Source organism: Pseudopipra pipra, chromosome 2 (genome assembly GCF_036250125.1).
Source record: "Pseudopipra pipra isolate bDixPip1 chromosome 2, bDixPip1.hap1, whole genome shotgun sequence".
NCBI classification, from domain to species: Eukaryota; Metazoa; Chordata; class Aves; order Passeriformes; family Pipridae; genus Pseudopipra; species Pseudopipra pipra.
The window spans coordinates 59,756,706-59,769,979 of record NC_087550.1 but is presented as its reverse complement, the minus strand read 5'-3'; the positions used below and the strand labels follow the sequence as shown (position 1 = coordinate 59,769,979).

Genomic DNA, 13,274 nt, shown 5'->3' with positions numbered 1-13,274 from the left:
TGGGATGTGATGGATTAGAGCTTCTGTCCAGCAATGTCACTTGATCTCAGGCCCTATGATGTCTGCTTTAATCAACAAACACACGTATCCCCAGTTTCTTAAGGGAAAGTGGATGTAATGGCTACAGATATGTAGGACAACTTCCCTTTAGAGAGCAATAGAAAAGGTAAGCATTTGTTTTTCATTCCAAAAAGGTTCCATTTGCTAACATGGATCTTCCTGATTAGAGAGCTGGAAGAAAAATTCTCAAAGACATGACAGTCACATCTCAAAGGAAAATGTAAAAAGCACAAGAGTAAATCTCCTTGTAGTGACCACTAAATCAATTCACTTCAACTGAAATGTTTCTATTATTGGTTTCTGGGGCCCATCTCAGTATGAGACAATAGACAGGATTTTTTGCAGCAAACTTCTTCCAGTATGAGTAACAGCTTTAGCAGCATCCTTTTTCAATTTTGACTGGTCCAATGGTCAGAGGAGCAGAACGGGATGCCCAGCTGTGCTAATGATTCCCCACTGCACTAATGAATTTTCAGCTCAGTTTGGTGGAAATCTGCTTCCCTTATCTGTAAAACCCATCTCTAAAAAAGTCTTTAAAATCCTTGTATCAGTGATGTTGAGCAATTGGCAGAATCAAACACTAGTTATTTGTAGAATAAACCTTATATAAATAGATAGTGATTAAATAAATTTAAAAAAACTCAGAAAAGTTTCACCATCTATTTTTCTGAAATAGAAATCCTTTCATTTTAATAGGAAGATTTTTCCATTTCAAAGACATTAAAAGGAAAGGAGCGTAATTAGGCAGCTTGAAAACATTAGTCTCATACAGAGTGGATAATGAAACCATATATATTTTTCTACATATACTCTACACAAAGCCTGTATCTACCTTCTTACAGCCACAAAAAACTCAGAAAATCTGTATTTTATACTGCTTAAAATTAGCGTGCAATTAATTTTGGAAGAAAGGAAGAATGGGGTGGTAAGATGGGCACGAATTAATTACTTGACTATAAAGGTAGCACAGCCAAGATTAAACAGATGGATTAATTTTCACAGAGTCAAGACTGAATCCTGGTTATATTAGAGATGAAAAATACTTGGTTGTTTCTTCAGCTGAAAATTATCAGCACTATAAATACATGATCACCCTTTACAGCACTTTGGCATAAAGGTGTCAGCATTAAAGAGTTCAAGATATGTTCATAAAAGTCCTCAAATCAAGTGGTGTTCATAAACCTATCTGAAAAAACCTCCTAATTTTACACATCACATCAATTTATATTTTATTTTTGCTAATAGTTGTCTCACTTATAAATGTGGTACTAATTTTTAAGAGAATTAATGTAGGTAGTAATGAAATTCATCCCAAATTGACAGCAATATTTATAATTTCAAATTTGTGTAATATTTTCTTTTTAATGTTAAACTTAATTTTCAAATGAATCAAAAATACACACAACTACTGAAATTAGTAGGGAAAACCCATAAAGATACTTTCCAAACCACAACAAGCCATACAAGTTAAAGGTTAAGAACTTACAAATTCTTCAGAACAAACATTTTTTCATGAGCAGAACTTCTATTGGATAAGCAACATAGTGACACGTTGCTGAACTTCAAAGATCAGAGGAAAGAATCATATCATGAAATTCCCAGAAAACTCAGGCACTTTTTCCACCAGCCTCGTAAAGCATCCTAAACAACGCCTATGTTTCAGAGGCAAGAGATTTTGGTTTTATTTCTGTTCCATTTGAAGTTGCTCTAATGCATTCAGAACAGCAAGTCTCAAGAGCCTCATCACAAATTCTGGGGAGCCCTTTGATAAATTCTGCTATACTTCCAGGGGGAAAAAACCCAACCAACAACTCAGAATTTTTATGCTTGTGTAATAGTTTTCAATTTGGTGGCAACCAGAATTTATATATTCCTGGCACTACATGCCAGGAATATATAGATAGAATACTATCTAGTATTCTCAAGTTTACTACTCATGCAGGAAAGTTTGCAGAAATTGTTTCACCTCAGACTAAAAGGATCTGCTACATCAGCATATCATGCATCATTCAGAAAAAAAGATCCCCAAATATCTCTGCATTTTTATGTATGCATGGGTTTCATCATCCTCTACATAAGCTGTTAATATCTAATTGATATCTAATTAACAAAAAATCAATTTGAGTAAAATACGGTTTTGAAGACAAGACTCTAGCCAGAGTCTGAAGAAAAAAAAAATAGCCTTTCTTTTTCCCTAGCTATGGCCTTAAAACTATTTTCTGCTTTCCACTATCACTGCCACTTCCAGGCCACTTTTTTGGCCAAATGTACCACCAATGTAATACTAGCAAATAATTTATATAAACACTCCTTAATATCAACATCTTCCAAATGACAAATCTACTCTACTTGCATTCCCAGTGTAAAAAGCCATCTGGCATGCAGGAAGGCTAATAAATCTTACAAAACCTTTTCCATGCAAGAACTTTTCCAAAACATGCTGCTGTGAAACACAAGCAGGAAGTGCCACAGTCCTCAACACAGATTTTAGCTTGACTGGCAATGCTCATCAAGGTAACATGTCATAGAAATCCTTCCTCCAAGGACGCTCTAAGGAGACATCATCCTCTCATCCTCCCAAATGTGTTGCAGTTCTGATTATGACTAAGTTGCATGCATAGGAACATGGTTATCAATGCTAAGAATGCAAGTATTTCTTTCAGAAAAATCAGAGGCTAGTTTTCAATGAGTTTGCTTGTAAAATAAGGTTTTAAAAAAGGTCACACCAAGCTTTCTTTCTACACTTTCTACAGCACAATTCACAACTCCCTGCTCAGCCATTTCTCAAAAAAAAGAGAAAATCATAGGGGTATAAAATTCTAAGATTCCCTTACATAAAATCAGGCATAGGAGGCTGAAGAAAGAGTATTACTGCAGGGGCTGGGTGGAAAGAGGTATCTGCTTCCTCTTGGAGGTGTTCTCTATTTGCCAGTTGCCACACAGAGCTAACTGAGATAGGATCTAAAAGCTATGCAGAAATACAGTAAGAGGTGCCCAATTCTTCAGTTAACGTATCTCTGTATTCAGCAATGAGTGTAAAGGCAGAGAGCTTCATCAAATCCTTTTCCATACTGATCTTTATCTCTACTTTTGACCACAGAAAGATAGGTGGGCCCAAAGGATTCAATTAAAACAGGTACATATTTTTCTTATTGCACATATGAGCGGTAATAGAGGTAAATCTATTGTACATGACTTAGGACCTTGTGAGCCAATGGCAATCCCATTCAGCTTGTCAGCAAGCACAAGCCTTGCAGTGGAGGAGAGGCTGTAGACACATTACAGCTTGCAAGAGCACCGAGGACTCATCTGCACCACTTTGATAGACAAAGGGAGGAAAGATTCACAGGGCAGCTTGTGAAGTACTGCTCATTTCCGTAGTATCACATTACACATCTTGACAGCAATTCAGGCCACTGGCAAAAAACTGCAGGCTGCCTGAGCCATCCTTAATTGGCTCCCTGCAGAGATCATGCCCCATATGTAGCCAACAGTGCTAAACTCTGCTATTTAAATTCAGTGTTGTTACATAGAGTGAAAGACATGGTTAGCCAAAAACTTGGCCTAGCTTTTAAACAACACAGATCTAGAAGCTCTCAGCATCTGCTAATGAGCACATGGGGCGATTCTGGAGCAAGATTCTGGTCAGCACAGGACATTTCCTTGGCAACTTGTGTAGAGCAACTCCTTATCCTGTGTGTCTCCAGGCAGCACTAGAGGGGATAATAGGCTCTGTAGGCTCTCTATAGGCCCTCTAAGAGAAGCTTTTAGATATTTCATGGCATAGACCTTTGGGATGGGGTTTTATTTACCCTGAATCCAATCAGCATGTGTCTTAGTGACAGGGATGACAGGTCGATGATTACCCTGCTGCAGATATTTACTTGGTTGAAGTGCCAGTCTTCTGGGCAAGCAGTCAAATTGGTACCTATGAGAAATAAGGCATGGCCAGAAGCCATGCCTAGTTTAGCACTGCTCTTACCCACCATTATTTATTGCAACGAGCTGGACTTGCAAATATATGCTGGACATGCAAGCATATGCTGGACATGCAAACATATGCATGGTGTGATGCTGAGTTTCCCAGCTGAGTTTTAAGTTTGTTCATCACTTATACAGAGCAGGGATTTGCAAAATCCATCACTGGAACATTGTAGTGGAGTGCTTGGACAGTTTTCTGTTCTAAATTTTGGCAGCAAGGAACTGTCCTGAAACTGTCCCTGCATGTCAGGAACTATCCTGAAAGAAAGGAATTTAACTTCTGTGGAAAGATGCTTAGGCAATCTAATACCAAACGGTAAAATAATACACAACAGCCAAAAAGATTATCTCAAACACAGCTGTCTTCAGCAGCTGCCTTCTACTGCAACAGTCTCACAATGCAAGCACTACCTTATAAAGCCAGGATTTCATGCTATACAAGAAACTTTACATAAAGTAGCACATTTGTATGAAAATACTGTCTCTACGTGCAGACTCCTGCCACTGTGGCTAGAGCAATGACATGCACTCTAAATGTAAATGTTGGCAATTTCTACAATATCCTATTTCCTCTCTTATGTGCTAAAAGCAGTTGCAAAACACATTACCAAGAACTCATTACTACTGAGTTCCCGGAAAAAATAATGTAATGAATCCCCAAAGATATAACCTCTATTACATATAATGGATGCACTTAAGTCATTCTTGAAAAGGACCAGCATGCTCAAATAACAGCCTCAGACTGCTAGGTAACATTTCTCCCTGCAAAACTTACCAATCTGACCTCAGAAGAAGAAAGTTTTACAATTTTGGAGTCAAAAAAAAGTGCTCTTTTTTAAATATACATTGACAAAATCAGGCAGGGGTCTGTGAGGGATGAGATAATCTATTTTGACACACAAACACCAACACCATATAAGTCCAATGTTGCAATTTATTGAGCTGCTTATCTCTCTCACACCAGCTATATCCAATATATATATAGATAGATACAATAAATCATCTGGAGAAGATCAGCCCTTGCAGTAGATAGATTCATAATTATTATCACCACCTTCCACTGATCCATACTGATCACGTTTAATGGAAACAGTGAACTCTTGAAGATAACATTATATTACACTGATGCCACTAGGATATCAAAGGTGCTTCTCCTATGCATTTTGACATAAACTGCAATGCTATCATTCTACATAGAGTGCAAAAAAAAAGGAAATTTCGGATAACACAGATATTCTTGGCTGTGAATTCAAGTCAGCACTTCAGAAAGTCAGGCACAAGGACAGCGCGTATTAGTTTATTGCATATTTGCACAGTGTAAGCCAAGCTACAAGCAATGACAAGTGCAAGGAAAGAAGAAAAGTTGGTGTTGTTTTGTCAAAGAAAATGGTCAATAGCAGAAAAGTAGCACAAAGGAAATACCTTAAGATCTCGCCTTTCCAGATGTAAAAGCTCAGAGCCTCGGATGTCATGGCTGATGAAGATTTCTTTGTACTCTCCCAAACTGAGCAGATCCAGCCAAGCAGCAACTTCATCTGTGCCCCATTTTTGAACTACCAAAGTTAAGAGCAAAACCCCCTTAATTTCTACATGCTCAAATGCATCACAAGCAAAGATTAGGCCAAAGAGAGTGGAAAACAGAGTAGAATTGCCGTGCTAGCAAAGGGAAAGGTTAGAGGTGTCATTTCCATGAAAACTTACAGTTTCCTTTTTACATGCAGGTTACAGGTTAGCAGTTAACATGAGAAAGTATCTAAACAAAGTTGGGGTTCTTTGCTTTGCAGCCATGCTTTCAGCTTTACTCCAGTTTCTTCAGTAAAGCCTTTTTTTAAAACATCATGTCCCAACAAATTCACATTAAACCAGCTTAGGATCAGTGACGCAAAATCTAATGATGTTCTGCTTTATGCCATTAATTTATTAGAAGCCATCCAAGGAGAGGAGAAGCCTTCAAAAACTAATTAACATGTAAAATTAAACCAGCAACCATACCTCAAATAGAGCAATGGCAGCAAGCAAGTCCAGTTTTAATTAACAGATTCTAGTATTCTTAGTTAATAAGAGTACTCTTTAAGGTACTGTGTTACAAAGGCCATTAAGAAGCTCTCTATAAAACATTGTTCTCTAAGGTTAGTTGCCCACATTAGTCCTATTAAGACCACATTTATTAAAAAATTAGCTATGCTACTTATTGCTATAATTTTGCAACTTCATTCAATGCCGATCACTTTATAATGAAGTGAAACCTTAAATCTAATCTGAAAACTAAAGTTTGAGCAACAACTGCAAGACTTTGCAGATTATGACCAATTCATTAAAAAGATAAAGACATAGAAACAGTTTTAGGACCATCTAATCCTGGACATAATCTTAAGGAAGTAAGTTCATGGATAAGAGTGGGAAGAGAGGAGAGTGGAGTTTGTTCAACTTCTAATTATAAAATCAATATTGACTATCATGGTTTTTTGTTTGATCTATGTCATTTGCTGAACTTATAACCCATCTGAAATTTAAGAATATCTGGTTAATTAAAACGGTGTGATAAAAGCTATTGCACACCTTCTGGAACTAACCTGAAAAACCTGAACTGGAGCTTCACAGGGAAACAACATGTTTACCCACAGCTTGTATGGCTATGAATTAATCAAATGGAACCACCAGCAAAGACACAGGTCCTGTTGCATGATAAAACTACCTAAGTATTTTCACAGTACTTCTTTGGTTCACTTGGAAGTATTTGGGTCCTACTGAATGCTTTCTAAATGCACTGAAAGAAATCTTTATCCTAATGAAGATGCCGAGTAGCTCAGTTGCTTTTCACTCTGACTTTACTCTTAGGTAGAACGCATAATGTTGCCTCTTACCAAGAAAACCCCACGAAATCACGTTTTCCACAAATTCTACCATTTTTCTTGTAATTTCAAAACACATACCAGGCTGAGAGCTGCTCTTATGCTTCTGAACTTTTTCTTTTTTAAACTTTGGCACTATACGAAACACTGTACTTCTGTTGTTTCTTTTAGTATAATCCAGAGGGGGATCCTGTATGAAATAATGGGCATAGTTACCTTTAATTAACAGAAAACAACAGTTAAATTACATGCTTGTGATAATAATTCATAGTTAATCTCAAAAACTAAGACCCAATTTTACTTCTGTAAAGAATAATGTCAGGATTTAACTCTATATGTGTTTCATTTATTAAATAATTATTCAAAATCTTTACATTCACAAACAGGAAAAAAACACCAAAAAAAAAAGCCCTAAGCTTAGAAGCTTGTTCACAGCAGACAGAAATGATCCAGCATCACTACTGAAATTGCTTCTCTGGTAATGAAAGATTCTAACTTATTCTTCCCTGTCAAAAGAAAATTAAGTTCACTTAAAATCAAGAAGTACTCATCAAACTTACCTCATCATCATTTGGTTGAAAAACATAATAAAGCCAAGGAATCTCAGCAAGTTTTCTCAACTCTATTTCCACACTGTGCAAAGCATCAGACAACAGTTCTTCATGGGGAGCTTCTAACTGCTGTTCATAAACAGGTCAGAAAACCAGTAATTTTAGTTTCATTGAGATTTAACATTTAAATCTAGATATGTTGTTACCAGGCACAAATACATGACTACCTCATGGTGAGTGTAAAACAAACAGTGAAAACAAATAATAAATAATCTTCCAAAATTACTTTCCTTGGGAGATGCATCAGACCACCTTGACACTACATTTTCCATGGTCCCAAGCACAAAGGGATGACTGAGACAGCTGAGACTTTTGGACCGCAATCACTGTCATCATTCTCTGCATTCCAGTGTCTTTATAGAGCAAGAGTTATCTGGTAACACCACTACCTAGGACACACTAGGAAAGGAAACTACCAGCATAAGGGAGAGAAAACCTGAACAGAAGAGCAAGCATCTGAAAAATCTTTGTACGGAAAGTGGTGTAAAAAAATTGAGTAGATGGCAGTAAGCCTGAGTTATTTTTTGCAAACGTTTTCAGATAGTAGATTGCTCTCTCATGGTCAAGTAAGAGGAAATGGATCTTGCTGAAGATGCTTCATGACCAAAGGTCTTACAGTACTGATACGTTACCTGCACTATCCCTTCTAAATAGGTGAGACATGGAGCAATAGACACTGCTGCTGGCTGAGGGTGGGAAGAACTCCTTGACAGGAGACAAAAACGTCAAGGACATCAGTGAAGGCCAAAGAGTAAAAGAAAGCAGTGGCAGTGTAAAAACCTTGGGACTTGCTGGCCTATGGCAATTTGTCTCTAGCAATACTTTGAGAACCCCATGGAGGTACCCGTTTTCTTTAAAACTCCAGTCTGAAAAGTATTCTGCAGCTGTTTTGTGAGTGAACCTGTGTGGAAGAGGTAATGCAGGCAGCTGACCCCTAGAAAAGTTGTTTTGAGCTGACCCCTGGAAAATCTGGTTTTTTGCTGAAACACCATTTTGAGGTAAAGAATTGAACCCTAGAACAAGTTGCTTGGAATCACTAATAAAGCAATCTGAACATTTATTTTTCTCTTTAAAGTAAAAGAAGTCCCAAAACAGTGCAGAATATCCTTTTGAAAGGATACATTACATACATCCTAGTGAATTCATTTTTTAAATGGAGTTCTAAGAGAATATTTGATCTATAGTGCCAGAAAAAGATTTTGACATTGCTGGGGTTTGGTGATAAATTGCAAGCCCTGATTAATTTATCCTACCTAACAAAAACTTCTTTCCTTTGCTTCAGTAGTTTGCAAATTTACTGTCTTTCAAAAGACAGAACATCCTTTGTGAGAGCTTGCTGTCTAGTACAGTAGTACCAGAAATATAAGCTCTTTTTGTTATTGTGTTATTTTCTCTTCTAAAGCTCATAGAATTCAGTGTCCATAAATAGACTTTGATGTTTCTTTTGCCTTACCTTTTTTTTTTTTCAATGCAAATAGTTCAGTTAATCTGGAGCATAGTAGAAGAGTCATTTGCCTATGAAGAAGTTACAACTTTTCTTGTGTTTTGGTTTTTGAGAAATTATTCAAGTCATCTATTTTCTATAAATGAATGAAGCAAAGAATTCTGTCTTTCTCAACAAACACTTATCTAATTGCTTGATTCTCAATTGCTTGGGGAAAAAAAAAACCACTCATGTGATGGTTCTCCTGAAATAAACTCAAAATAATAGTGCAATTCTGGTATGGGAAGAATCAGCAATTTACTCTGTATTCTCCTTCTACAACATCTTGGAAAACCTTCTTCTTTCCAAGACAAAAATTAACACTATGAATGAAACAATGAAAATAAAGAGTTTTTTCAATTCCTTCCCAATTTAATTTTTTAATATGAAAATATTTTATTTCAAATGAGCTTAGATAATTTCTTTCAGTTGAAATGAAAAATTCTTAATTAAGGGAATTATTTTTCTCCTAATGCATTTGAAAACTGTGCTCTGCCGCAGACTGGAAATGCTTTTTAAAAATCGAAAATGGAAACAGTGCCTTTGGAAAGCATCTAGACAAAACACGGTATTTTTAATTTTTTCCAAACTTTATTCCAGCCATAACCATCTGGGAGATTCCATAAATCAGCTTAATTGTCCTATCTTGAGCAGCTTGGTCTCATAGAAGGTATCCCTGCCCATGGCAAGAGAGTTGGAACTGAATGATCTTTAAGGTCCTTTCCAATCCAAACCACTCTGTGATCCTAAGAAGCAGCTTACCAAGTGCCCTAGTTTAGTTGCTGACTGGGGTTAAATCATGACATCAAGTAGTATATGCAATAAAGACAGCAGTTTACTGCTATCAGGAGCTTTGATCACAGAAAAGAGGGGTGAGAGAGAATTGAAGAGACCAAAAAAAAAAAAAAAGGAGGATATCAGAGAAAGAATGTCTGTCTTTGTGAGAGGAGAAAAATAATTTGGAGAACAGGTTATGAGGGGAGCAGCTGATGCATCAAGCAACACCTTACACTTCATCATTTTAATAGAATGAGGGACCAGTATACGTGCAACTTCAGCATTTATAAAATACATGGCAATAAGGTTAACCGGGATCCCTTGTTACTGTGGCTGTGAGAAACTATTCTAAACAAGTATGATGTCAAATGAGTGTAATGGACATGTCTGGAATAGTATCTCAGTATCTTCCAAGCAGTGTTTTTATTAAAAAATGGCCTCGATGTAGACTCATGAAGACATTTGCACAGACCAGAATCAGAAGCAGAAGTACTACATGTAAAAATTCAGAAATGGAAAAATGAATCAAATTAAACTTTGGAGCCTGAACAAGGGACCGGCTCAACAACACGATGAAATCGCAACTGGCTGCAGAAAAGGTAATGTTTCAAGGGGAAGGTTTCCATAACATTATTTCCATTATCACCAGTCCTAGTATGACATCTCCAACTTAGATGTTTTCTCCTAATTCCTCCTCCTAAACTATTTTAAAATTTTAAAGAAGTTCTTTCTTTTAATTCCCCTTTAAATCTGAAATATGGGGGATTAGTAATAGCAACTCGAAAAAAACAGCAAGATATTTTTCCCTTTTCTTGGACCAAAACATCTAATGAGTATCTTTTCCTTTGAAAACATTCTGAAATAAAACATATGAATCTAATTTTTGACTATTTCTAGAACTTAAACCATATGACCTTTAGACTATATTCACTTTTGGTTACTCTAAAATAGACTCATACCATTTACCACTTGTGTAAAAAGGTATGTGAACCTGCATCAGTAATTTCATACCCTAACTCAGATAAATGAAAATATTCCTATTAATATCCATTTTTAATTACAACACTTAAACAGTTAGTTAGTAATAAATCTGCTTTTGAACCTAAGAAAACGTAACTGTTCCTTACGAGTATGTTCTTAATGTAAAACTGGACCAGCATAGAAACCCTGACATCTTTATTCTCTTAACAATGTCACATAAAGAAACTTTCTAATTATTACCAGTTAAAGATTACAAAATAACTCCTGACAGGTATTAGAACAAGGGTAATATTTACTTGCCCAGACTAGATCTGCGGAACCTGAAGGCACTAGTCTAAACAGCTCTCACCCCAGGTTCTCCTTAAACTCTGAAGATGGTCACATAATAGTACACTCTAGAAGTTCTCTTAAATGCTTTATCTCCAGGAGATGATTTATCTTTTTCTAAGATAAGCCTCCAAGACAGCTGAGTGTGAATCAACCTCAACAGGGACACTTACTTCACTTCACTGACTATTAAAAAGAAGAGTACAAGCAATGACCTAGCTACCTGACGTGAGGCAAGATGGATGCCAGCCTTGGACAAGAACTCGTAATCCATTCTAATCCAACCACAAATGCAATGTAATATCCTCCTATCGATTTTACAGAGCTTCTTGCAGCACATCATAAATTCTGCACCGATTTTAAAAAATCAGCAAAGAAAAAATCACGGATAATCTGAAGGGAAGAATAAAACAAAGTGTCTTGTGATCTTACCAAAGGAACTCTTCCTACCAGCAGAGATTCCGTTTCATTATGCAAGGCCTTCACATTGACAGCTATCTCCATGGCAGTGTTTCTGGTAAGGCTCTGGGGAATAAGAAGTATAAACAATATTTGAAGTGATGCAAGTCAGACTAAGTACTTTGGGCTTACAGAACAGATCTTAAGTGCCTTCTCCTAGGAGTAATACATCAATTTAGCTCTAAACTGACAAATTCTTCAGTGCTGAGAATAGAAACCAAAAATATAGTATTTATTTACTGTCTTTTGTTCAATTTTATTTAGGATGACCTTAACACAATCCTGAATATCATCAAATGACCAGCCATCTGTGAGACAAATCCATGAGTTTTATGTATGACAAAGGCCAGCAGAGAAGTTGTGGGTCTCATTTAACAACAACTGTTGATCTCAATTTTTCACCTTATCCTTAGCAGAAGTAAGCTACTAGTCATACTTTAAGAAGCAAAGGGCAACTGATATATTTATCATGTGTAAATTTAGTTTAGATATAGATAGTTTCTACCCAATTATCTTTTCTGGGTCCAATTCCTGAAAACACCTAGATTGTCTAGTGGGAAGAGAGGAAAGAGGAAATGCATTTCCCCTAAGCCCCTTTGCATTCTCTGCATAGCACTTGAATAGCAATTAAGCATGAAAATTTCTCTGAAAGTATCCACAGAAATTGACCTTTATATAGTAATAGAACTAGTTCAACCTTTGTCATGCCTCCACTCTCTGTTTAGGGACGTGCCTACACAGTCGTCTGCAGGCAGAAGTGAGCTTACTTTGCCAATTGTTTTTGCTGTTTGCACCACCTCACTTGATTAAATAAGCGCTGCTGCATCACTTCTGGAGGAGCACCCTTGGCTGTGGACCACCACTGCCGATGAAGCGAATTCCTGACTGCTTCCAAAAGGCAAGTCATACTCTTACTATGCCCCTAATCCAAACTCCCTGTCTCTCATTCACTCTCCCAGAAGGTCTGCATTTTAAGTGTCATTAATGTCCCTTTCCAATGTCCAGTGTTCACCTAAGAGTATCAGCTGGGGTGGACACTGATGAACAGAGAAACTTCATCTTCTGCCTTCTCATCCAACTTGTTTTAATATGGGCACAGGGAGTACAATACAGACACTGTGCCACAAGCTTGTGCACCCAGATATTATAGCTTATTTACTTATACATAAATCTCTGTTGTTCCTTTACCTCGGGAAACCTTGGGTTGGCTTTATTTAATGCATGTGAACATGCATTAACAGCATGAGCAAGCTCCTGCTCCAAGAGGCCATGTATTTTTGCTGCTTCACAGATCCTACAAAAATATTAAAAAAGGAGAATATTTCTTAATTTCTTTAAAGAGTAATTCTTAAGTACAGAATATTATCAGATGAGAAAATACAAAAATATATCTTTCACAAAACATTTTTAAATAAATATAGCCCTTTATAACAAGTATATGAAATGCAAGTATCTCTTCAAGCAATACAGCACCTCATATAAAAAATATCCATCACATGGATTATTTATGCTGCTACAAAATACTGAGCCACATTTATATGTCTTAGAATACTAGTGCTATGCAAAAAAGGTAACAAAAAGATTGGGCCTATTAATTCAAATAACTATATAGGAAAACTCTAGCACATTAAAATAACTTACTTGAAATTATCTTAAAAAGCGTTACACCTATTTCACAAGGCATATCCTTCAGATGTGACATGAAAATTGGTTGCAATCATTTGAGATTATGGGAGGTCCAGC

The 13,274-nt window shown here is 36.7% G+C and overlaps 1 protein-coding gene across 4 annotated transcripts in view; it reads right to left on the bottom strand.

Annotated features, from left to right (window-relative positions):
- DGKH (diacylglycerol kinase eta) overlaps window positions 1–13,274 on the bottom strand; it is a 162,330-nt gene that overhangs the window by 11,215 nt on the left and 137,841 nt on the right. For 3 of the 4 annotated variants that reach the window (XM_064645651.1, XM_064645652.1, XM_064645654.1), the window contains 5 exons: window positions 12,720–12,825; window positions 11,505–11,597; window positions 7,454–7,573; window positions 6,975–7,083; window positions 5,464–5,594 (listed from right to left, as the gene is read on the bottom strand). In XM_064645651.1, coding sequence (XP_064501721.1) covers window positions 5,464–5,594; window positions 6,975–7,083; window positions 7,454–7,573; window positions 11,505–11,597; window positions 12,720–12,825 — 559 coding nt within the window. The remainder of the gene's footprint in view (window positions 1–5,463; window positions 5,595–6,974; window positions 7,084–7,453; window positions 7,574–11,504; window positions 11,598–12,719; window positions 12,826–13,274) is intronic. The other variant, XM_064645653.1, reaches the window with a different exon arrangement.